Source organism: Alligator sinensis, unplaced genomic scaffold (genome assembly GCF_000455745.1).
Source record: "Alligator sinensis unplaced genomic scaffold, ASM45574v1 scaffold998_1, whole genome shotgun sequence".
Taxonomy (NCBI): Eukaryota; Metazoa; Chordata; order Crocodylia; family Alligatoridae; genus Alligator; species Alligator sinensis.
The window spans coordinates 904,814-930,012 of record NW_005842630.1 but is presented as its reverse complement, the minus strand read 5'-3'; the positions used below and the strand labels follow the sequence as shown (position 1 = coordinate 930,012).

General features: G+C 50.2%; 1 protein-coding gene across 2 annotated transcripts; it reads left to right on the top strand.

The window, feature by feature from the left end:
- Positions 1 to 276: 276 nt before the first annotated feature.
- On the top strand, positions 277 to 25,193 carry ZDHHC5 (zinc finger DHHC-type containing 5). 2 transcript variants are annotated; one of them, XM_014524576.2, is made up of 12 exons: positions 277 to 1,478; positions 1,595 to 1,746; positions 16,968 to 17,089; positions 17,596 to 17,753; positions 18,192 to 18,364; positions 18,558 to 18,660; positions 18,748 to 18,839; positions 19,261 to 19,393; positions 19,808 to 19,931; positions 21,899 to 22,011; positions 22,489 to 23,378; positions 24,261 to 25,193. In XM_014524576.2, the coding sequence occupies exons 2-12, from the start codon at positions 1,643 to 1,645 to the stop codon at positions 24,424 to 24,426; spliced, it is 2,178 nt and encodes a 725-aa protein (XP_014380062.1). In that variant the 5' UTR covers positions 277 to 1,478; positions 1,595 to 1,642; the 3' UTR covers positions 24,427 to 25,193. The 2 variants fall into 2 exon arrangements, with proteins under 2 accessions (XP_014380062.1, XP_025070986.1); XM_025215201.1 differs by lacking the exon at positions 16,968 to 17,089 and having other exon boundaries at positions 277 to 1,746.
- Positions 25,194 to 25,199: the final 6 nt, after the last annotated feature.

Here is a 25,199-nt window from a genome sequence, read left to right as displayed (position 1 = left end):
GTTATCCCAGTTTGGAAATGTTGAAGTTGCGGCTCAAGGATGTTTGGGTGTTCTGCCCAAGGCTACACAACACGTCTGTCAGAACTGGGCTTAGAATTCAACATCTGTTGACCCCTCCTCCAACCCTGTTCTAAAATCACTACTAGACCACATTTCCCTCTTGAAAATAACATTTATACAAAACCTTTAAGATAAAAGGTGCTTTATTTTTCTTAACTGTTTTAAATAGCCATTTGGTCTCTCATCTCTTAATTCAATTTTTTTTGTGTTTTCTAGGTGAAAGTGTGAAGCTCCAGATGTCAATTTTTAATTATTTTATCTAGATTTGTTTTTGTTTGTTTTAACAATATGGATTAATGAGGAACTATTTTATTTTGTGGGGGAGAGGAAGAAATGGATCGACCTGGAAGAGACTGAGACCCTTGGGCCATGGATGAAAAAAGTCTGGTCAGCATTGTTTTAATCATCAGTTGCCTTCTGGAGTTTTAAGAGTTCTCTGAAATCTCTCCTTTCAAGTCTGCCCTCCTTCACCCCACTTAGGCACTTTCTAGAGACAGTTGCTACAGAAGGGATTGGAAATTCAAGTTTATTCTTAAAAGCCAAAAGGAAACGAGACCTACTGGGTGTTTTGGGTGTCAAGCACGAGGGAACAAATAGAAGGAGGACAAAAAAACACACAAGCCAATGGACCTTGGCCTCCAACCCCCCTTATAAAGAAAAGGATTTACAGCTCAACCTCACACCAGCTGTTGCCTGGCTTTAGCCGTCAGGAGAGGAAATAAATAAAATTAAACAACCACCACTAGACAGACAGTCCCAGATCCTGGTGAAATTGGGAAGAATGTTTCTGCAACTGTCTTTGTATTAAAGGGCAAGAGGAAACGAAGTGGTGTTAGGAAGACTGGCAGAAGCAGAACCTCTTCCCAGAGAGTGGTGACCAGAAGGGACCACTGGACTCCAGGAGCAGCTTAGAAAGGAAAAACAGAAGAGACTTCCTCTGCATTTTGGTGCGGATTTTTCTCAGAGGAATCCAAGACAGGCTGGATACCTTCACAAGGGCATGAAAGACTCGCCCAGCTCAGCTTTCTTCCACGTGCCACAGAGTTCTGCATGTTTCAGTTGCCACCTTCCCTAGCCTTTGTTTTACTCTTGCCTTCAGGGTGAAACCAGTCCTCACCACCAGCTGCTCAGCGAACTACTCCTTGCACTATAGTGGCCTGGCTCAGGACAGATGTGGGCAGCCAAGGACATCCCTGTCTCAACAGTGTTTTAAATTGGAGTTCAGCCCCCACCCTTTAAAAAAAAAAAAAAAAAATCTCCTTCTCTATCCCCCCAAACTCTCTTGGGGGACACAGTGTATTTTTTTTTTTTGGCTGTTGTCTTGGATCTCTACCTTTTGGAGTTTATGTGGCTCTTTCTGGATGGTCTTGTGTCGTCTTCTCCATTGAGAACTCTCTAAGTGTATTTCAGGAAGTTGGGTAACTGCTTGCCCCCTCTTCCCCTAACTTTCCCCTCCCACCTTCCTTGTGAGCCCCCCATCTCCCTTCCCTTCTGAAGATCCCTTCCCCCCTTTTCATATCCATTCTGATTCCAGTTGGGCCTGGGCTATGCTGCAGGGCAGATTCTCCACCAGAGCTCCAACATGCCAGCAGCATCTGGAAAGAGGTTCAAACCCAGCAAATACGTCCCAGTCTCTGCTGCTGCCATCTTCCTAGTGGGAGCCACCACCCTCTTCTTTGCCTTCACGTGAGTCTCATATGAAATGGAAGCAGTAGCTTGGGCGGGGGTGGAAATGGGAGGGAGAAAAACTGACACATGTCAACAAAGCGGCCCAGGGTTACGTGGGCTGCATGATGGCTAGGAAGAGGTGGAATCCGGGTAGGATGGAGGGTGGGATGTCATGTCTTAGTACAGGAAATAATACTTTGCCAGGGCCCTGCTGAGGAAAGTTGCTGTGTTCTGGAGTATGAATTCTGGATTCCAGGCCTCAGTCACATCAGGGTGTCCCTAAAACCTGTTGCCACCTCCCTGTGACCCAGCACCTCAGTATTCATATCCCTTTTGTTTGGTTTTCCCAGTCATTGTGAAGGCAAGCCAAAGAAAACGGAGCACACTGAGCAAGGTGCCTTGCATTCCTTCGTCCCCCATTCTTTGCAGGTCTGGTGTCCTGTCTTCAGAGTCAAGTTTTTCTTAGAAAGATATCTTTTATAGGACCAGCTGGTCTTGGGATAAAGTTCGACCTGATGAATAATGTTTTTTTATTAAAAAAAACAAACCTTGTCCAATTCTGTCTCAGCTACACAGTTGGTCCAATAAAAGATATCATCCTGAGAAATCCTTGCCTCTTGCATAATTTCTGGACCATTATGGCTATAGCATCACTCTTATATTCCTGTCTTTGGACATTTGGGGTAACTCACAAATCTTGCTGGCCATTCTGTCTCAGACCATTGCCCTATGTGAGCAGTAGCTACATGGGGCTTCTCTATGTGGTGAATGGTCGGGGATAATCAGAGCCCCAAGAAGCTTGTTGGATCATGGAAAGGTAGTGGAGCCAGCATATCATACTTAAAGAATTACAGTCTTGACTTGCTAAGGGAAGGTCCAGACAGGAACAACCTTTGATCACTGCACTGTCCTTCCCTGTTTGACTCGCTCTTACTGCAGTTAATATCACTCTTGCCCTTGGCTGGTATGAAGGGTTCAGTGTCTCTAGAGAGAGACCAGTTTACCCATTGTTTGAGGAATAGCCATGTCTAGGGCCAGGCCACCAAGGCTGATGTCAGATACTCTTGCTCTGCACTGGCAGGCCTAGGTTGTGGGTATATGTTGGCGTGTAATTGTGCTGGTTCATATAAGGGAAACTAGGTCATAATTATGCCACATGGTAATGTTTCTTTGGGACTATGCCCCCTCCCCCCACTCATTCTTAGTTCAAAGAGGCCATGCACTATGTCTGGATTCAATTTGTCAAGGGTAAAAACCTCATTAAGCTAAGAGCTGAACAATCTAGATCTGACAGCAGGCAGGCAGAAGTAGGATCCCCAGGCAGCTGGAAAGGATGAGTGTTGTATGAGCTGTTGCTATGCCTGTCTCATCTCCCATTTTTGGAAGTAGGTCTTGATTTAGAGGTGTGTGTGTGGCCTGAGCTGGTTATACCTGGTGCTATGCTGAGTAGTTTGCCTGCACTTTAGCATCTTGACTTGTCATATCTCACGTGATGCATATAGGGTGTGGCCTTGGCTGTACTGACTGTTGGGAATCCAAACCACAGTGAATGAGACAGAGACAGCTTCTGTAACCCTGCTCGGTAAAACAGCAAGATGCATGTGACTTCTGAGCAATTCAAGCTCAAGGGGGCAAGAGGGAAAAGTGTGTGTGGTGACTAATATATGTGCTGCAGATGCTTATGGCTAAAGCGCTAAGATGTTACCTCTTTCCTGAAGACCTTCTGTTTAAGCCACCTTTTGGCTTTTCCTTTCAGTGTCTGAAGGGAATCCAGGAGTATTGGAACTCCTATTGCAGTATTAGAAATGCCAGTTACTTTGGTGAAATGAAATTGTCCTTATTTTGGGGCTTGGTTCCACTAGTGAGCAAGAGGAAAGGTGCTCACCTGCCCACACTTTTCAGCAGGGGGTTACTTAGTTCTGGAGCTGCTACTGGGTGGCCAGCTGGCCCCATTTGTGCTTTTAATCTTGTTGAGACTTGAGAATTTCTCCTTCTTTCCTTTGAAATTGGGGTGGGGGTTGGGTAGTTGAAAGTTGCAAGCATGGAGCAAAGATTAATCTGCTGCTTGGGATAGCTGGGCTCAGAAACATCAAATATAGACTAGCCAAGGCTGACAGAAGGGAGATCCTTTTGGTGTCTACTGAACTTCAGCTTCTCTGCTCTTCCTTGCCTGGAAGGGAGGCTTCACTTTTTTTTTCTTCCTATCAGGGATGTCTCCTCTCTCCTCAACTGCTGGCTGCTCTTGTGTTAAGCATCTGCTAAGCAGAACAAATAGGGTGCAGTAGACTTCTTGCAGCTGGGGATGGAGGAGCAACTAAGAAACGTGTTTAGAAAGTGACTTGCTGTTGCTGAGTGCGAGAGTTTTTCCTGGATGGGTTTTATTGCTTGAACCAAGTGTTGGACTGGAGGAGCCATGAATATTGAGTGATGTTAAGGGTAATAGGAGGGGGTTAGTTCTGTAGACAGCACCTTAGCGTGGTAAAATGGCAAGTGGTTGGTGGGGAAGTGGAGAGAGTAGGGCAGGACATTGCTTCCTTTTCTGTCACTCCATCAGAAAAAACTGCCAAGCTGAAAGAGCAGGTGACAGGAGGTGCTCTCTAGCACATGCAAAAGAGGCAGGAGTTGGGGAGTTTTGAGAGATGACCTGCTTAAATTGGTGGGGAAAGTGCTTATTCAGTTGTTCCCTACTATGACTGGCTGCCTTCTGAATCCCCAACACCAAGGCATTGAGCATCTGCTTACCAGAGAGACTTCGGTATCAATTTCAACCAAGGCAGTGATTACAGTGTGTCAGTGCTCTGCTTTTTGGGGCTACATGATCTCCTCTTGTCAGGTAATTGATTGGTTCTGGCCTTGTGGTGTAGCAGCATGTACAGAAAATTGGTGTTTGCAGCCACAATTTGCCCTTCAGTCCCTGACTGGCATCTCCACATGTTCCTTGGGAATAGCAACTCCCCACTCCCTGCAACCATTGTTATGGGCACCATGCCATAATGGGATGGTAGAAGCCGACCCAAGAAAATTCACTTTGGCTATTGGTCCTGAGCCTGTCTGGACACTTGTGATCAATTGCATCAGCAGGAAGAGCTCTTCCCCTGCCCTCTTTCTCCCCTCTCACTTCTTCCCTCTCCCCCCTAGGCTTCTTATCGGAGAGATATACACTAGAAAGCCTTAGTGTGTGATCAGGCCACCTGCATTGATGAGCAGGTTTGTTGAGAATGGAAATGCTTGGGCAGAGCCAGTTAATTGTAGGTCAGCTGAAGTTGTTTAATTTTATGTTGTAAAGTAGGTTAAAACAGAAGATTCCATGTGGTGATAAAAGTGCAACTTACAGGACGAGCGGGGCGGTTGCACAAGACCAGGTTCTCCAGGTGCTTTTGCTTTTTCAGTCTTTCTGAACTCATGTCCCTCAAGCATGTCCTTCATGAATTTTTGGGGTGGAATAAATGCAGTGCCCCCCTAAAGCCTACGTGCTGTGTTTGTTTTGGGAATAGCAGCCCTTGCACAGAGCAGAGGTTGAGAATGAATTTACTCCTTCTGCACCTGGACATCCATCCTATCAGAGCTATAATCCAGGGCCCTCCAGACCCCATCACCCTTGTGATGGCCACACTGAGCACAGGGCATAGGAGGTAGACTGGTGTTTGCATTTACTTACGTGTTGATCAGGGATCCTTCTCCATTGCATCTTTCCAGTGTGTTGTCCTGCTGCCCATTGGGCCATCCTGATTTTGGACTGAAAAATCCCATTTTAATTTAAGGACCAGATTAGAAGAAGCCACATGATCCTTCAACTAATAGGTGCAAATTCTTCCTATGTTGGGGGAGAGGCTGAGCAAGCAGTATTGGCTTGAGTGAAAATAAATGGAGAAACAGAGCTTATTCTACCCTGCCCCCCACAGCTCAGTTGTATTGAAAGGAGGAACAAGCTGAAAACTGTGCATCTCCTGGATGCTCCCTAGCAGTTGAGGCGCCCTTATGGGTCATTTTGCCCACTTCTGTGTTCCTTTTCTTTGTACCCCCTTAACCCTGCACTTAACAGGTTGGTCCTATTCTCCAGAGCTTGTTTCAGTCCTGTTTTCAGTGTCCTTCCTTTCCGAAGATAATTTGGACTTCTACTGAACCTCACCTTTCGCAGATATCTTCTTGACTAAATTTAGTTTGGTCCTTTTGTACATTCATGACAACTCAGTCATCCTTACTGGCCTCCCCAGAATCCTGAGGTAGTTACAGCTCAGTATGTTTGTTGCTCCCTTCCCCAGCCAAGCTGCCATTTCATTTGTTTTGGTCTTGCCAATTAAGTATCCATTAATTGCCAGCCCTTATTTACCTCCATCCTTGTCTTTGGGGCATCTTGCAGAGCGAAGCACCATCCATGGGTTCCACGCGAGAGTTTCCAATCTACTGGGTAGTTCTTGTAGTTTCAAAGTAGATTGCAATCTCTTCCGGGGAGGAGGGGTCTGGTTATCTTAGGAAATAAAAACATGATAGTCATTGGCACTGAGGGTCAGAATTTTCTTTTGGTCATGGGCATGGTTATTGGTATGTGAGTTTCCTTGGGGCACCACCCCAATTTCTCTCAGATTAGCATTAGTGGAAGCTCATCTACTTTCAGTACTTTGGGTCCTTATTTGAAATGAAGTTGGGCTAGCTGTCACTGGTTTTCATGTTACCTGTCCTTATGCTGAGTCTGTCACTGCAGTACATGATTGTCTTGCATGTTTGCTAAAGTGAGAGCATGTTTCTATGTCTTGGCTTGGCTTTCATAGAATCATAGAAAAGTAGGGCTGGAAGGGACCTCCAGAAGTCATCTAGTTCAGTGGTTTTCAAACTGTGTTCCTCAGAACCCTGGAGTTGTGTGATAGGTTATCAGGGGTTCTGCAAAAAGATTGGGGTAATGGTGGAGTGTGCCAGGAGGCAGTGTGTTGCCATTGTCAGGTCAGGTTTCCTGGCTAGGGGTAGAGGCTCCATGGCAGAAGTGATATGAAGGGGTTCCGTGACTTCAGGAAGTTTGAAGACAACTGAACTGGTCCAACCTCTATCCAAACCATCCCATACAATTCCTTGACCCTGTGTATGGTATTAGTCTGACTCGGGAGTGGAGGGAAAAAGACCTTCTAGCCAGGAAACCTATGGGTTTTAGTCCTAGCAGGAGCCTTCACGCACCCCAGTCAAAATCGTTAGTGTTGGCTGCAGTCAACACCCAGGGCTGCTGAGGAAAGTGAACACCACCACCACCCCACCCCAGGATGTGTGCAGCAACAGAAGCAGGGAAAAATTCCTTCCTGGCCCCATACAGCACCAGCCAAGCCCAGAAGCATAGGAAACACTCACAGTAGAGCACAGGCATGGCTACTCTTATTTTTACTTATCCACCCTCTTTTCAAACATCTCCAACAATGATAGAAATTCCATAGCTTCCCTAGACAGTCTGTTCCACTGACCCACTGGTCTACCAGTGAAGAAGTTTTTCTTGGTATCTGATCTAAACTTACTTTGCTGCAGCTTCAAGCCATTGATCTGCATCCTGTTCTTTGCAGCTAGAATAGATGAGGCATTCTCCTTGCCTTTCAATTATTTGCAGTTTTGTCACCTTTTATGTGCCTTTTCCATAAGCTGAACATGCCTATATCCTTTAACCTCTCCTCATATGGCTTGCCTTTCAAGCCCTTTATCACTGTCATTGTCTGTCCTCTCTAACTCTTCTCCATGTCCTTTTTAAAGTGTAGAGACCACAACTGTACACAGTATTCTTTGCTTTGCTTTTGCTGGGGCTTTGCTGGGGGAGATTTGGGTGCAGTTATTCTGGGTGGGGTGGATTGTGGCAGGGTTGTGTGTTTTGTTGTGAAGGTGCTGAGGCTTGTGATGGCTCTGACATCTCCTGTAAGTTTCTCAGTCTAGGCCACTTGCTGAGATCTCTGTCTCCTACAGTCACATGAATATCACAGACCATTAGTACTGATTTTTTTTTTCTCCTTTGTCACTGTCAGCTGAGAGGACCATCAAAATCTAACTTCCCTCTCACCCTAGATTTTCTCACCTGTCAGGGGAAGAATGGGGAACTTGTTCTGCAGTAGTGAAAAAAGCAGGGAATGTTGAGGAGGGGTCAGAGTACTATAGTTTGCTTGTAACTTGGTTTAGAGTGAGGGGAAAGAAGAAGTATCAGGACTTTTAGTGGGCCAGTTTCAGCCTGCCAGACCAGAGGTTGAAATCCTAGAAATGATGAGAAGCTTTCTCTGGCCACATGTTGTTGAAGGCACTGGACAGAAACTGGAAAGGCAGCAATCCCCTCCCCATCAGGGTTGCTGGTGTTAACACATTCACCTGGCTGAACATCTTCTCTGTTTGGTATGTAGTGAAAGGTCAAAGTTCAGCCTCAGAGGCAGAAAATAAGAGTTGTTTCTTGCAGGGGGAAGTGAAATGGCTACTAGCAGGTAAAGAAGAGCAGAAGGTTTGTGGGAAATGGTGTTGAACCTGTATCCCGCTCTGTAGGGGGAAGGAGTAGCATGCTACATCAAAGACCACAGCTTCCCCAACGTGAGTAGGAAAGAAACCTTCTATGCCTCCGCACCCACGGTGTGACTCAGCGCAGCAGGCTAAGACTGTTTCCAAGAGCTCTGTAGCATACAGTGAGAAACGTGCCTTAACAGGTCCTCTGGAAACAAACTGCTTTTGAAACTATATATTTAGACAGTAAACCTAGAGGGGTTCCCTGGGTTTCATCTGGCCTGAAGAACCCCTTTTGCATGGTTCGAAGGAAGCAAAGGAGCTTGGAAACGTTCCACAATAGGTGTTTTGTGTCTTACCATGAAGTGCGGGGAAACAGCCTTGTGGTATCTGGTTGCAACAGTGAAAGGCAAGAATGTGCTCTCCTTCCTAATGTCAGATAAAAAGGTTCTGCCAGCACTTAGCCTTTGTTGTGGAAGCTGCCAGTGGTACCCACCTATGGCTTTCTTGCCTCCTGTGCCATGACTCCACACTCCAGGCACTGGTGCCTGAGAGGAGTTGTACTTGGGAGGCTGGGGCATGGAGCTTAGCATTATTTCTTCAATATGCAAAATTTGGTAAGCTTGGAGGATGTTAGTGTGACATCTACACATCAGAGTGCACTGATGCCAAACTGCACCCCTCAGCTTTTCAGAAGAATGGCTACCAGGCTTTAGGGCACCAAAAACTGATCATGAGAGTCCTGGTGCTAGCATGCTGCACATTTGACTGTAAGAAAGCTGGGGGTGCATGTTCTGGTGTTAGTACCCATGCCCCAGGGCCCTGCTTTCACCTGGCAGCTGAGGACTAAATACTGCTAATACTAGTGCACTGTTGTCGTCAGTGTGCCGGGGGTGGGGCAGCTCTTGCTCGGCTTGAAAGCCGAGAGGTCACTGCGTTTGGGAATGCCAGCCCAGAAACTAGCGTCTCAATGAGTGGATCCTCTTTGTCTCTGGGAGAGGCTTTTCGCTGTGTGGAATCTGCATTCGTCTGAGCCCTGGCTCAGCTGCCCAGTTCTTCCTCTGAAATCTCAGGCTGGAAGGGCTTTGAATCCCTGGCCTGTCATTCAGAGGATAAAGTTCACTCTGTGCAGACTGGTCTTTGGCAGCTTGCCTGCCCACTTGTGAGTGTCTAACTAGGCCTGATAAGGGTGGAACTTACAGGACAAGTGGGGCAGTTGCACAAGACCAGTTTCTCCAGTCACTTTTGCTTTTTCAGTCTTTCTGAACTCGAGTCCCTCAAGCATGTCCTTTATGAATTCTTGGTGTGGAATAAATGCAGTGCCCCCCTAAAGCCCATGTACTGTGTTTGTTTTGGTAATGCCAGCCCCTGTGCAGAGCAGGGGGTGAGAATGAGTTTACTCCCTTGGCACCTGGACCCATCCCCTCAGAGCTATAATCCACAGCTGTCCATCTGGCAGCCCACAAGGCACATGCATCCCACAAGGGGTTAACATGCAATCCCACCACTGCCCCTGTTGCTCTGGCTGCAGCAGCAACTGGGGTCTCAGGACTCCTTCCTCCCCTGGTTTCTGCTGCATACTCCAGCATCAGGAGGTGGGACAGCATGGCGCAGCACAGCCCATGGTTTCCAGGGGGCTGGTAGCCTGGAGCACCCATTAAGCACAGTGCCACAGGGAAGCCCATGGGGAGCTGAAGGAGAGGTGAGAGTACCCATGCATAGTGCAGTGCGGTTGTAGAGAGAGAAGCACTCACAGGGTGTGTGGCCCCCACTGGTACAGACTCGGGGGGGTATGTGGCCGCCCCTCCCCCTCCCCCCCAGCTGCTTTGAAGTTGGACAGCCATGCTGTAACCACTCCTAATGAACTGGGTATACAATCAGGCATATAAACCAGCTGCTTTTGCTGGTTCTGACAGTTCTTTCTTGTCTGAGTAATCTGCGATAGAAACCCATTCTTTCTTTTGCTTGCAGTGGGAGTTCCCGTGTTCTGTGAGATCTTGAGTCTGCCATTCATTCCCCTTCCCAGATCAAGAACAGTCAGCCTCCCAGCAGGAAAAGTTGTTGCTTGTTCCCATGGCTTTGGCCTGGATGGGAGTGATGGCATGAACTACACCTAGTGGGAAGCAGTGTTCTTTTTTTCCACTTGCAGGCATCTTTCTTACCTGTTCTCTTTCTCTAGGCAACTCTAAGGGGTCTTTCCTAACTCGGCAAACTCTACCACTTCTTGGTGTACTTCTTTTTTTTTTTTTTTTTGTTAAGGTAACTAGTTGGCATTTCTCTTTCAAAGCAAGGTGATCAGGACCCAGGGACTAAGGTTGAATGGGTCTTTCTGGTTCTTTCCCTTCGCCTTTAAGACAAACTGCTCAGGATTTTCTCTTTCATGAAGGGAAGAGATTCTTGCTCTTCACTTTTGGAATTGCCTCCCCTTTGGTAAATGCCATCCTCATCTATGTGACTCCCACATCTTCGTATCCTCTCCATTTGATTTCCTTCCCTTTTTCTCTTCAGTTTGGCCTGCCAGGTGGTTATTCACCCCCTTACCTTCTGCACTAGCACCTTTTGTCTTCTGGTTCAATAGAGGCGCTAGGGATCTGGGTAGAACTTCAGTAATATATCTCACTTAGCTGGAGAAGCAGGGCTTTCAGGTCAGTCATGTTTGGCTCTGTTATATGTTGTCTCCCCATCTACTGGTGTGAGAATCCTGTTCTGCAGGGCCTATTCCTACTCAGTAGTGTTTGCATCCTAGCACTGCTGTAGAAGGAGGGTGGACAGCTAACTCTGGTGAATGAGGGCTATTGTGCAGACAGATCTCAGGCACAGGACTTCCTGAAGCCATCCATTGCCTCCTCCAGATCTACCTGCATAAAACTGTTAGGGAAGAGAAAGTCCTAACTCCTCAGCTGCCAGGAGCTGAGTGGATCTGACATTTTGGTTTTGCCGAGAGTAGGAGAAAGCACAGAGCCGAGTGGTTGCCACAGCTACTGACCTTGTAAACTTGATTTTTACTGCTGAGCGAGTATAGCTACTGTTGGATTCTTGCCCAGCTGCCTATCTCCAGCTGCACCACCTGATGCACCATGAGGGCTTTCACAGTTTCATGGTGCTTCAATAATCCTGAAACTAGCAAACTGATGACTGCCTGAAATGTGGCAATTTGCAGCATGTGATGGAGCAGGGCCTTCTTCCCTGGTTCCTTAGTGCTAGAGAATGGAGATGCCCTCTCCTCCACAAAACGCTGGAGAGATTTTCTTCCGGTTTTCATTTTGGGAAATGGATAGGCATCATCCCCTAGCTGTAAAGCTCTCAAACAGCAGTTTTGAAAGTGCCCTGCTCCTCTCCCTTCTGGGCTTACAGCTCCAAAGTAGACCTTGAGTAGCTGGAAATGGAGAAACCAAGTTGTCTGTTCACTGCTGTGGGTTTGATGCTATGGAACCTCCTTCACCTTCAGTCATGCTGGGGTCAGCAGTCTTGTGGCAGCACATCTGAGTTCATATCCTGAGCTGCTCTAGCCAACAGAGCAGAGAAAGAGGCTAGGGGATGTTGCACAGATTACTGGTCCAGTCCAAGAAGAGTTGAGCCTTGCCTGAGTATTAAGAATATTAAGGAGGGAATCTCTTGTAGCTTTCTTACAAGACTTACTGTGTGGTAATGAGGCAGGCTTGGTACTTTTGTTACTTCATGTTACACCTTCCCCCTAAGGAGTGTCTCTTGTATTGAACACATTCAGCAAGGAGACTTTCAGTTGAACAAACTGAGCATTTATTCTGCAATGACTTTCAACAGTTGCAGATGCTTTGGGGACCACATGGCTCAGTTGCCCAATGGAACTCCCCCTTACCATTACTTATTCCTTGCTTGCTTAGACCCTGGCCTCAAGTTGTCACACATACTCCTACAGTCTCTATAGTGGCTGCCTGTGAAGTGGCAGCAGTGGTCTTTAAAACCCTACAAAGGAGAGTGTCCCTTGGGTTCTTTACTGAAGCTTGGTATGCTAACTTCTGAGGATTTGGGCCTCTGCAGCAGAGCTTTGTCAGTGTGCTTGACCAGTTAGCAGGCTTGGTGTTGGACCGTCCTTGCCTTAATGGGCTGCTCGGCTAAAGCAAACAGATGATGCTGCCCCAGGTACAATCTCAGGACTGGGTGGGGAACAGTTGAATGTACCAGGTAAATTGAAGGTCCCATCTTAACAACACATTATTGGATGGGTTAGCACAAGAATGTTTCAGAGGAATGTGGCCATATAATGCGAAGAGAGTTGACTCTGTGAAGGGCAGCTTGGGGGTTGGGGAAGGAGACCATTTGGCCAAGTTGCTGTGGTCAGGGCTGAGGTTCTGGTATTGGTATAGCTAAAACCTGGGCAGGTTCAGGGTAGCTTAAACTGTAAACTGTCTGGAGCAAGAATTGCCTACTACTGTGTGTGTGGTGTGCCTGCCACACCAAGGCTGCATGTTTGGCTAGCCAGTGGGCACTGCTGTATCAAACATTATTGATAAGTGATGGCAATGGAGGCTGCCTGGGAGCTTGGAGCAGCTGGAGATAAGAGAAGTCTGATGCTGAAAGTCAAGGTCAAAGAAAATCTGCTTCAGGCAGGAGTTGTGAAGCCTCAGCTTCTTTCAGTGTCCTTTGGGTGCCAGAGTCCTAGTGATCCTTGTGGTGGGCTGTTCTTGGCTTCCTTTGCTTGTTGACTAGGAAGGGACCTTGTTTATTTATCAGAAGACGTGTTGGCCCCTTTAGGACCATAAAGGACGTGGCAGGCATTAGTGAATTTAACCTTGTGACCCCCTGTACAATAGGGATAGGGAAACCCCAGAAGGGAAATGTCTTGCCCAAGACCCCATCCCAGTTAGTCTATGGCAGACTAGGGTGGATTTGGGATGCTCAATCCTAGTCCTGCCCATGCTTTGCTGTGGTACCTGCCACCATTTTAGCTCAGCTTTGGGGATCTCAGACCACAGTGTTGAAGCAGGCCTGCAGCTGGTGATTTGCATAGGCAAAGAGCTGGGAGGATCGTCTGCTTGCTTAGTGAATGAGTCACCCAACAGTATGAAAGTGAGAGCTTGGCAGCTGGGTATTTGGGAAGGGCACTGTCCTGGATGCAGGTTCATTCCTATGAGGAGAGAGCGAGGAGAACGAAGTGGTTTAATTATCAGGCCAGGACATGAGCTGGCCTGCTCCAATGCTACTGCTGGGCGAGACCTGCAGCACCTGCCTGCCTGCTCACTTTCTGGCCACCTCTCCCTGCTCTAGACCTCCCTTTCCCTCCCTCACTTCCTTTTTATGCTCTCTTTTCTAGAAGCTGCGTGCCAGGACAGGTGTATACAGGGGCTCCTCCCTACTGTTCCCTAGACGAGAACAGATTATTTACCTCCCTGTTGCTTGCCACATGTGGCCCCTTTTTTGGTCACTCACCTAAGGGCTGTGCTCCAGCAGCAGAACGAAGCCCTCTACACATAGGTACAGCATTAGCAGTAGTAAGGCTGGGCTTCCCCAAAAGCCAAAGAGTAATAGGGACACTTTGGCTAGGGCCTCTTCAGCCCCTAGTCCCTTTCCTGAGCTTGTTTGCAGGAAGAAGTTAAGTGCTGGTGGCTTTTGGAAGCAAGTGTCAGCCCAGTAAGGCCTTGGACAGAGGTCCTCTGCACCAGCCGTGACTGCTTTGCCACTATACCAGCATCTCTGATCACCCTCTCCCTTGCAGCCCTTTTTGCTGCCCTTTCCTCCTGGCCTCATAAGGCAACTGCTTATCTTCCTGTAGCCCACTCCTGCGTTTTCCCCCTCCCCATCCACCTCTGGTTTTGGTAGCTGGCTTGAAGCTGGGAGCCATAGTCTGAATAATGTGCATCTGCTTTCCCCTCCCCTGGACTCCTGTTGAGCTGAGAGGGAGGCTGGGTTAAACTGGACTTTTCTTTGCTAACAGGGGTTTTGGGATGCTGAGCTCCAGCCCAGTCTGGCTTTTGCCTCTGTGCTGCTCCCCCAAGCTCTGAGGCTGCTGTGGATTACTCCATTCACACCACATCATACTGTTCAGCCGGCTACACATGCTCCTCCCCAGTTCTGTGCTCTCACTGCTTAAATCCCTCTGTGTTTATCCCAGGCTGCTCCTACTTGCGGGGAGAAGGGACAGATGCTGCCCTAGATCCACAGGATTAAGCACCGAGCAGCAAAGCAGATTAGGGTATTACACTGGCGCCTTCAAGGGGGAAGCCCACTGTCTCTGGAGCCCAAACTCTTCCTGGGGAGGGGCTGGAGGGACGGTGATTACCTTTGCAACCTGTGCCTTTCCTGGCACCTCTACTGCTTGGAGCCTCCTGGGTACTTGGATGGCCAGCCAGGATTGTGTGTGGGGAGGTCTCTGTACAGCATTTGGGACCCCTGGCAGCCCTCTCTGCTGCACAGCCCATCTTTACTTTCCTTCCATCTTCTTTACTGTGCCAGGGGTGGAGAGTGACCTGCAGGATCCATTTAAGGCAGGGTGCTCAATCTCTGGTTTGCGAGTCAAATGTGGCTCATGGAGCCTTGGCACCTGGCCTGTAGGGCTCCATGTGGGTCAGGAAATTTGGTGGCAGAGGAGCAGTGGCACTTAATACTACTACCCCTCCTAGCTGCCAAATTCCCAAGACCTGTGTGGCTGGATTGGGGCCAGGTCATGCCCCTTCTCTGCTCCCCTCATTGGAGCTAGGCCAAGCCCCCTTCCCCAGCACAGCTGTATTGGGGCCAGGCTACCCCCTACCCCTCCTGCACAGCTAGATTGAGTCCTGCCATGTGTACCCTGGGCACTAAATCAGGACCACCAGCCAGATCCAGCCCACATACAGACTGGGCACTGCCCATCTGGCCTGCCAAGCAAAAAGGTTGAGCTCAGTCTGATTTGAGGGATTTCTTCTGTGCTGTTATCTACAATCCTGTTCTGCATTTCTTCAGTCCTGGGCCTCCCCTGTAGCTTTGCTACTGCACCTGCACCCTACCCTGCGGGACCTTTGTTTTCCCAGGTCAGTTCTAAGTCCCACCCTGCAGTGCTGCTTTTCTGCAGAACTGTCTTTGTTTTGAAAAAACTCACTGGTGTGGGTTAGGCTAATTCGAGCAGGTTCTGCATCTTGAAGTCAATTAGCCAAGAGTGTAATTGCCTTACCATTAGCGTCTTGTGGACCTTTGCTGAAGCAGGCTTTGCAGTAGTGTGGTCCGTAATCCTCATTGCCACTTGAGGGTCTTAAGATCCAGCATCCTCATGTGAGCTGCATCTTCACAAGTATGAGTGTCATGGTAATGGCCCACTGCCTTATTGTGCCAGAACAAGGACTTGCCAGACTCCTGCTCTGACTCCATCCCTGTAATCAAAGGCTATTTTATTTCCCAGGGGACACCTGTGCCCCCTTGCGGAGCAATGGGCAGTAATGTGCTTAAAGCATCACATTCTCTGAGTAGATTCCATAGCACCAGTCTAAATAGCTACCATGGCTTGTAGGCAGGGGGCTGGCTTTCAGCCTGGTATGTAGAGAAGGCCCTTGTTCCCTGTAATGTACTCTCCTGGTGTGTTTTGTCAGAGCCACATCTCTTGCTTGCAGGCTTCACTTGTATAGAGCTGCTAGTCCAACTGGCTTATCCTGTTTCCCTGCCTGGCCATTGCCTCTACCTGGGAGAGTTGGGTTTATTCTGCTCTAGAGGTGTCTGAGATGTAGCACAGTGGAAGGGCAGGGCCAAGCTGTTATTATCAGCAGGATGGTGCCATCCTTTCAGTGACCTTGTCCTCTACCATGGCTGGCTAGGAGGAGGTTTCCCTCTGCTCTGGGACTCGGGGTTGGGGAGGTGATTATTCTTAGCTCTCAAATTTCAGTGGATTTTCCAAGATGGGCAGATGAGCCCAGCACAGTGCTCCTCACATGTACCCACTACCAGTTGTCTTCCTTAGCTGTTCTCCCAGTTACCCTTGTAGAGTAGTTCACAGTGTGGAAGACTCGTACTGCATTTCAAAGCCAGCTCCTTGGAGTTGCGGGGAAAGTGTATGGGAGCAAAAGCAAGAGCAGGCAGTCAGGGAGCAGGGGTAAGATTCTGATTATGCACCTTAGGAGCCTTCTGCATCCTGGAATGTATTGCAGTCCCAGCAAGTACTGATTCTGCTTCAGAAGACTGGTGCCTTCTCTGTCTGAGGAGTGGGCCCAGTTGGCAGTGTGTATCAGCATCCTTGTTTGTTAGAGGAACCCATGATGCCTCTGACCTTGGCAGTGTAATCTTCAAGTATGCCCTTTGCCAGGTTTCACTATTGAAAAAAGGGGGTGGAGGGAGGGAGCAGCCTTTGTTGGGAGAGGAAGGGTTAATGTTGTGCATAGTGAATTCCCTAGCTTCTCTGCTATGTGGCTTCTGAGTCCCCCTGGCAATGTAAGAATACCTTGCACTGCCATCTGGCAGCAGTGACAGTGGGAAATACGACCCACTTGCCAGGGGCTGGAACGCTGCAGCATACAGCAGGGACAGCTTGTCCAGCACGTCCACACCCTCCTTTTTATCTCTACTCTTGCTGCGGGACACGGTTCTAGAGAAAGAAACAGCAGCAGGGCAAAGGGGATTTGCCTTTGGCCAGAATGTGGAGGGCAGGCTGCTCCAACCCAAGCCCTTCCCTGCTTTGCACTCAGACAGGGTTGCTGGAAGTCCCTCCTTAGATCAGCCAGTTCCCTTACCAGGAGGATGCCTTTAAGACCAGGTTGGGAAGGGGCATGGGCTGAAGTGCAGGATGGCAATGAAGGCAGTGGGGTGAGCGGAGGAGGTTTTGCACTGTCCCACTGGTGTGTCTGTGTGTGCAGGTGCCCAGGGCTCAGTCTGTACATCTCCCCAATCATCCCCATCTACAATGCCATCGTCTTCCTCTTTGTGCTGGCCAACTTCAGCATGGCCACCTTCATGGACCCAGGCATCTTCCCACGAGGTGAGAACTGCTGCCTCCCACGGACTGGTCAAGGGGAAACAAACTCTTTTCTCTCTGGTGGGACCAGGGGCCAATTTCTCACCCGTTCAACTTTAGGGTACAAGCTGATTGCAGCAGGGCTCAAGGGCCCCATCCTCCTGCCAATATGATGTTGCATTGGGTGTGAGACCTTTTGGGGGCTTTACCTGCTTGTGGCAGGTGCAGTTTTGGCCATTGCCAGAGCAGGCATTCTGGATATTATCCCATAACCAGAGTAGTTATAAATCTTCTGGTCCCTGAGCATCACCCAGGCAAGGTGTATGCCCTAGGAGAGCCTGTTTGCAATATTCAGGCTTGGTAGATCAGAACGCCAACTGAGCTGTGGCATTGGAACAGCACCTGGGTAGTTCCTAGGTTGGGCTTCTTGGAAGCTCCCCAAGTCCTGGGGGGAGGGAACAGGTGAGCTTCCTCTGGAACTCACCAACCCATCTGACTTGTTGCTGTGCTGGTGGCTTGCCCTTCCTCAGCTGAGGAAGATGAGGACAAAGAGGATGACTTCCGAGCCCCACTCTACAAGACGGTGGAGATCAAGGGCATCCAGGTGCGCATGAAATGGTGTGCGACGTGTCGCTTCTACCGGCCTCCACGCTGCTCCCACTGCAGTGTCTGTGACAACTGTGTAGAGGTAAGAGATCATCAGCAGGGAAGGATAGACACCATGGTGGTTTGAACTGATTTCTCTCTGCCTGTCCCTCCCTCCCTCCACCTCACCTCACACCCCAAGCTTTTGGAGTGCCAGAAGGTGGAGGGGTTCTGTGCTTCTGTGCTGCATTTGCCCTGCAGCACAGGTAGGGTGTGCATCTTGCACTCTGCCTCATTAGTCATGGGGCAAGACCCCCTAAAAGATAAAGGAATTCTGACTTCTGCTTTTGTTGTAGGGAGGTCTTCACTGATCACTCTGGGGGTTTGGGAAGCTCAGACACGAGGGATGGGGTTGTGTATTTCTGTCCTCAGGACAGTTGGGTGCCATGGTATGGCAGATCTGTGCTGGAGTTTGGGTAGAGCGCATAGCCCCTGTGCAACCTGAAGCTTCTTTCTGTGTTTGTTTTCTTTTGGCCAACAGGAGTTTGACCATCACTGCCCCTGGGTGAACAACTGCATTGGGCGGCGCAATTATCGCTATTTCTTCCTCTTTCTGTTGTCACTCACCACACACATCATGGGCGTGTTTGGCTTTGGCCTTCTCTACGTCCTCTACCAGGTGGAAGAGCTCTCTGGAGTGCGTATGGCTGTCACGTATCCTCCATGTGGATGGACCTTAGAAGGCAGCTTGGGCTGTAGGAATGGGTCCTTTCCCAGGGGCACTAGAGTGCCAGATGGTAGGAATTCAGAGTACGCAAGGGAGAGCATCAGTGCTGAGAAACAGGAGAATGGAGGGTATGTATTTTAGAGCAACACAGTAGTCATTTCCTTGACTTTCTGCTGGCAGTATGGCTGTGATGTGTGTGGCCGGCTTGTTCTTCATTCCTGTGGCTGGCCTTACAGGGTTCCATGTGGTGTTGGTGGCAAGGGGCCGCACCACCAATGAACAGGTACGTGTACAGTTAGAGGTCAGAGTAGCATCCCCTCAACAGCTCTTTGTTTGTCCTGGGTCTCCCTGACAGATTGTGTCCCTGCAGGTTACAGGTAAATTCCGGGGAGGAGTGAACCCTTTCACTAATGGTTGCTGTAAAAATGTCAGTCGTGTCCTCTGCAGCTCACTGGCTCCCAGGTAAGTTGTCCCTTCCCTTTGTAGGGAGATCTTTGCTTGCCCTTGGTCTTGCTCTGGGAATGCCAGGCCATTTCAAGATATGTGGTCTCCTGTGTGATGGCTGCTTCTCCTGGGCCAGGCTTTAACTCCAAACCTGCCCCCAGCCCCGTTGCTCATCCCCCTACATGAATTCCAGACATCTGCCTGCTGTTGTGTGAAGCTTGGATGTCCCCTGTATAGTAACCTGGTAAATCGGGGGAAAGGAGATGGGGAACAACATATTACATCCTGCTAACTGCATCCCCCTCGCCTGCCCTTGTGGCAGTGTAGGTCTGTCCATAATGTCACAGGTTGGGAGCAGTTGATGTTCCAGAGACACTGTCCCAGTTCAGCTACTAAGAATGTTCAATCTAACACTCATTTCTCCCCTGGGCTTTGCCAGGTATCTCGGGCGACCAAAGGCAGAGCCGACACTGCTGGTGAAACCACCCTTCCTCAGGCCTGAGTTGTCAGATGGACAGATTGCTGTCAAGATAATGGACAATGGTATCCAGACTGAACTGAAGAGAACGAAGGTGAGAGGGGTAGGGATACCACCCTGATGGGGCCTCCTTCATACCAAGGGGTACAAACCTGCCATGTGAGTAAGAACCAAGTGAGCCTTTAATATGATCCCCTTCTTTCCTTCTGTGTTGTTTCACTCTATATCTGATCTCCTTTGGTGACTGAAGTCATGTCCCTCTCATGCAGCAGCTGCTGCTGCATGAAGCTCCCACCCTCCATCTCTCTCTGTCCCCCTGCCCCGAGTAGTTTGAAGAGTCTCTTCCCTTCCAGCCCAGAATCTGACACACGTTGCCTGCCAGCACTTGGCACATAGCTCCTGGGTAGCTCCACTTCTACCAGCCTAACTTCTGTGCCCAGGGGTGGGTGCATCAGGGACTTCGCATTCTCCTCCCTTCTGATTGCTCCTCTGCACTTTGTCTCTGCAGTCCAAAGGAAGCCTCGAGGTGACGGAGAGCCAGTCTGCAGATGCTGAGCCGCCACCCCCACCCAAGCCAGACCTCGGCCGCTACACGGTCCTGAGGACACACTTAACCCTGGCCACCAATGAGGGTAAGGAAGGCATGCCAAGGAAAGGAGTTCTCGAGCAGCTGCAGGAAGGCAAGCCCACGTTACAGGCCAAGGGTCAGGAGCACCAGTAGAGCTGCGTGCACAGAGTCAGGGGCTGCACGGCAGGACTGATGTGCATTGGCAGAGCTATGCATAGGGGATGGTTGGGGCAGCTTGGTTTGTGCCACATTGCTGGTTTACAGGACTTGGCAGTGGGGTTAATGTCACTTCTAGGATAGCCTCCAGCCCCTGTGAAGTGCAGGGGGTGACAGACAAAGCAGAGCTGGTGTTTGCAATGGGGAGGTTGTTCCCATGGCTCCTAGGTCTCTGGAAAGGCTTATGTTGCTTCCTTCATGAGTGACAAGTAGGGAGATCTAAGTATTCCTTTGGCCACAGGGCACCATGGCAACCTTGTTCCAATGTCAGTAGGAACAGGGATGCTAGTGCCGAGTTCTCCTGAGTGGGCTTGGTGTCCCAACCCAAAGGCAATGTATAGAGAATAGGGTAGAACCCATTACCAGGAATACAGTGTCTCCTAGGCTCCATGTAGCTGACTGGCTCACTGTTCCTGCCCCAAGGAGGTTCCTAGCTGAATGGACCCAAGAGTGTGTTTGCAGTGGAGCATCACAAGGTTCCAAGGTCTGGGCCAGACTGGGGAAAGCAAAGGGCAGCCCTGGGGAAAGAAAAAGGTGTGAATAGACTGCTGGATGAGGAGAAGTCCTCCCAGGTTTATTGGAGCGAGAAGGAGCAGTTTGAGAAGAGGCTTTGAAGGGGATCCAGTGAGTTTCAGGCAGTGTTGGAACCTGGGAGGCAAAAAAGTTTTTGCTTTCTTCTGTAGCAGGGGTATGGCCTCTTCCTTGGATCTCTTAAGCTCATTTTAGTGACCCTTGCAGCAGCAGGACATTGGTTGCCATTGTCCCCCTGCTTTACCTGTGGCAGGTTAGGGTGCTACGCCTTGTGGTTGTGTGAAGGGGTTGCCTGTAGCTTTAGTAATAGGCTAGATAGGGAATCTGAATGGGATGGTTTGGATAGGGGTGATCCTACCTCAGGCAGGGGGTCGGACTAGATCAGTGGTTTTAAACCTTTTTTATACCAGGACCCATTTGTAAACATTGGCCAGTTCTGACCCAGTAAATAGTTTAAGTAACAAGGGGAAACATGCAGTTTCCCACGTTTTTCTCCTTTACAGGAGAAACCTGTCATTTTCCACATTTTTCCGTAATTGCTCACAACCCTTTCGTATATTCTTGTGACCCACTTTTGGGTCGTGACCCATAAGTTGAGAAATGCTGGACTAGATGACCTCTGGAGGTCCCTTCCAGTCCTACTTTTTCTGTGATTCTCTGAGGTTTGGATTCTATGAAGAAGCTGCTGAAGTTCCCCTTTGTAGCATCAGGGGCAGCTGTTGGGAAAAGGCTGCCCAAACACATAGTATTCTTCTCTCCACATGTCCCCTGCCTGTTAGGAGGTGATCCCTGGAACTGTACACTCCGAGTGGGCACAGCTCTTGCATCAGATAAGGATACAGGGCAGGACTGTTCTTCCCCCATGGTATATGAGGTGTCAGGCATGAGTTGCCTTAAGCAGCAGGGTCCCCTATGTGTTGCATGGCCCAGTGCATGGCTGTTCTGCCCCGCAGCACCTCTCTTCCTCATGCCAGGACCCCTAGAGCAGCCTCATACCTTAGCACTGGGCAGGCTGTACATGGGCAGGAAACTGCTGGACTTGAGAGGTCTTGCTGTTGCTAAATGTCCTTCCTGCTCCATTTCATCCATTCCCAGTGATCCCCATGCACCATCCCAATCAAGCCCTCCCCTTCCTCAGTGTCTACACTCACCCCCGGCTCAGAACTGGTTTTCACAGATCATCAAGTTGAATTTCTTCCTCTGTATGGCCTTGGGAGAAACACCATGGTGAGTCTGTGTGTGAGTGTCTCCTCCCTTTTTGTTCTCCCCCTTTCCATCCCCCAGACAGCAGCTTGATAGGCAAGGACAGCCCTCCAACTCCAACCATGTACAAGTACCGACCTGGCTACAGCAGCAGCAGCACCTCAGCCGCCTTGCCCCATTCCACCAGCGCCAAGGTAATGCTGCCTGTAGAGGCAGGCTTGGGGGTGAGGTTTGCACTCTTTTCAGAGGTGTGGGGTGGGGGAGTCAGTGGAAGGGTATTGTACTGTGAATTTGTCTTGGAGTGTGGTGGTTAGGTCCTGTCCAACACCACCAATGGTCATTGCCACTGGGAGGGCAGTGGTTGGTCTGAGAATGGTGGGCTTTTGTCTCCCACTGTGACCTACCTCATATTGGTCAGATGAAGCTGTGACAGGGTCAGGGCTCTTCAAAATGGGGAATGTTACCCCAGGCTTTTGATGCTGGCCTCGCAGAGTAGGACAAGGGTGGGAAGTGGGACCCCTTGGAAGGGGAGACACTTTGCTGAGCTCACTGGCCCTGTCTCAGGGTGCACAAGACCAGCCCCACAGGATGGTCTGAGGGGTATGACAACCTAGGAAGAGCCCCCACTTGGTGCTGGGAACTCACTGAGTGGTTGCCTGCCTTCCTTCCAGCTGAGCCGAGGGGACAGCCTGAAAGAGCCCACATCCATCGCTGAGAGCAGCCGGAACCCTAGTTATCGGTCGGAGCCAAGCCTTGAGCCCGAGAGCTTCCGTTCGCCCACCTTTGGCAAGAGCTTCCACTTTGACCCACTGTCGAGCGGCTCTCGCTCCTCCAGCCTCAAGTCAGCCCAGGGCACAGGTTTTGAGATGGGCCACCTGCAATCGATCCGCTCTGAGGGCACCACCTCCACATCCTACAAGAGCCTGGTGAATCAGACGCGCAATGGGAGCTTGTCGTATGACAGCTTGCTCACCCCCTCTGACAGCCCTGACTTTGAGTCTGTGCAGGCTGGGCCAGAGCCAGACCCCCCTGTGGGCTACACATCACCCTTCCTTTCAGCCCGCATCACCCAGCAGCGTGAGGCTGACCTGCACAGCCGCTTTCCCAGCACCGGCTCACCCAAGCACCACCCCCCTCCTGGGCACTCTCCTATCCGCTATGACAATCTCTCACGCCACATTGTGGCCTCCATGCAGGAGCGGGAGAAGCTTCTGCAGCAGACACCCAGCCCACCGCCTCTGGCTCGGGAGGAAGACACAGGGCAGGTGGACTCGGGCATCCAGTCCACACCAGGCTCTAGCAATGCCCCGCGTACCAGTTCCTCTTCGGACGATTCGAAGCGTTCGCCTCTAGCAAAGAACCCACTCACTCGCCCGGTGCCGCCCCGTTTTGGCAAGCCCGAGCCTCTGCACGCACTCAGGGTGCGCTCACTAGGCTCACCAGACCAGCCTGCTGCCCCCCACCTGGGCAAATCTGTGTCTTACAGCAGCCAAAAAGCATCGTCTCAGGCCAGCGTCCCAGAGACGGAGGAGGTGGCCTTGCAGCCATTACTGGCACCAAAGTAAGTACAAAATCTGCCAGCCTCGTGCTTTTAAGTGTTCCTTGACTCAGCTGAGGACATGCTTGGGCTACTGCCCCACCACTGCCATGCCCAGGACCTCAGAGTGAGCTGATGGCACACCAGAGGGAGAGGCCAGGGGTGATAACTCGCCTGCTCTCGTCTACCCTTTCGTCCTTATCTCTCCTACTTTGGCTCTACCCATCCCTGCCAGAGAACATGGTTTGAGTATAACCCTTCCCTCTCCACTCCCACACCTTCCCACATCCAGTCCAATGCCATTAATCAACCCCTCCCTCTGTGTGACCTAGCTGTCCCCAGGCAGTTCAGGGAGTGAGAGAGGGGGAGTTTCCTCCACCTCCCTGGTGAATGCAGGTTTGGTGGGATGGTAGTGGGAAAGATGTACCTCCTGCAGGCAGAGGTGGGGGTGAGACCTTCCTACCTCTCCTCAGGGAGTGCTGTGGGGAGTATTGGGAAGACACTGCCTTGGGTGTGAGACACCTACATCCCCACTCGCCCAACCCCATTGTGTTGGACAGACTCCTCCCTGGGGTGTGTATGTCCCTTTCCTTCCATCACACCCTTTCCCCTACCAAGTGCAGGGGGTGTTGGACAGACTCTTCCCCAGGGCAAGGGGCAAGACCTTCCTTTGCTCAGGAAACGGGGGGCTGTAGCCATTTCTGAGTTTTCCTGCTAAATCAGGGTCTTTACTAAGGGCATAGTGTGAGTCTGGGATACCCAGAGGAGGAGGGCTGTGCAGGGAGCTCTGAGGTAGAGTATCCTCACCTCTCCCTTGGGCATACATATTCTGTCCTTCCTTTTCCACACCTCCAGCCCCAAAGTGTGTGGTCACTTCCTGACGCCCTTGTGTCCTTCCTTCCCCAGAGACGAGGTGCAGATGCGAACAGCTTACAGCAAGTCCAACGGGCAGCCCAAGAGCCTGGGCCCAGCCTCCCCCACCCCTGGCCAACCGCCTCTGAGCAGCCCCACACGTGGAGGAGTAAAGAAGGTGTCTGGAGTGGGCGGGACCACCTATGAGATTTCTGTATGAAGGGCAGTGCACTCTTCCCACTGTCACCTCCTCCCTGGCTGATGCCCAAAGGCCCAGGCGCAGCAGCCAGGCGCCCCTGTGCTCTCAATGCATGGACGCTTTTTAGAATCCGACTGGGAGAGGAAGCCGCGAGGACAGTGACTGTTTTTAACTACAATCCCTGGGATCTGGGGCGAGGCCCTGGGCACCCCCTCAACATCACAGTAGTGGCGGGCCCAGCTTGGCTACTCGCCACAGCTGGCCACCTCCTCTGAACCAACCAAGAAACTGCAAACATAGCACACACTGCCGAGAGAAGGGGACACCACACCAGCAGCGCCTCCAGCTGGGAGAAAGGCAGGGCAGGCAGCCTGCAGCCCTGCCCCTAATGGGCCTGACACTCGCAGACCTAGTGCAATTGCTCGCCTCGCGCAGTAGGGCAGATTGTTTTTAAACCAGAATAATTTTTTTTATGATTATTGTTACGGATTCTATTTTTTTTCTCTTCTGAGTTACCAGTTGTGTGTATATATAAATAACTATATATAAAAATATAAATATAAATATAAAAGAAATTATATATCTACCCAGAGAGAAGGGGGAATGGCCCCACATGTCCCCTTTTTGACAAGTGATCCCAGGACAGAGAAAGAGGGAGGGAGCATGGTCTGACACGTGTGAGTTACAAGCATCCAGTAGGACAGGTGCTTGCATTAATCAGCCCAAGAGGATCAAGGCATCTATGGTATCTCTGAACAGGGAGGGGATGATGGCACATGTGGCTCTTCTATGGG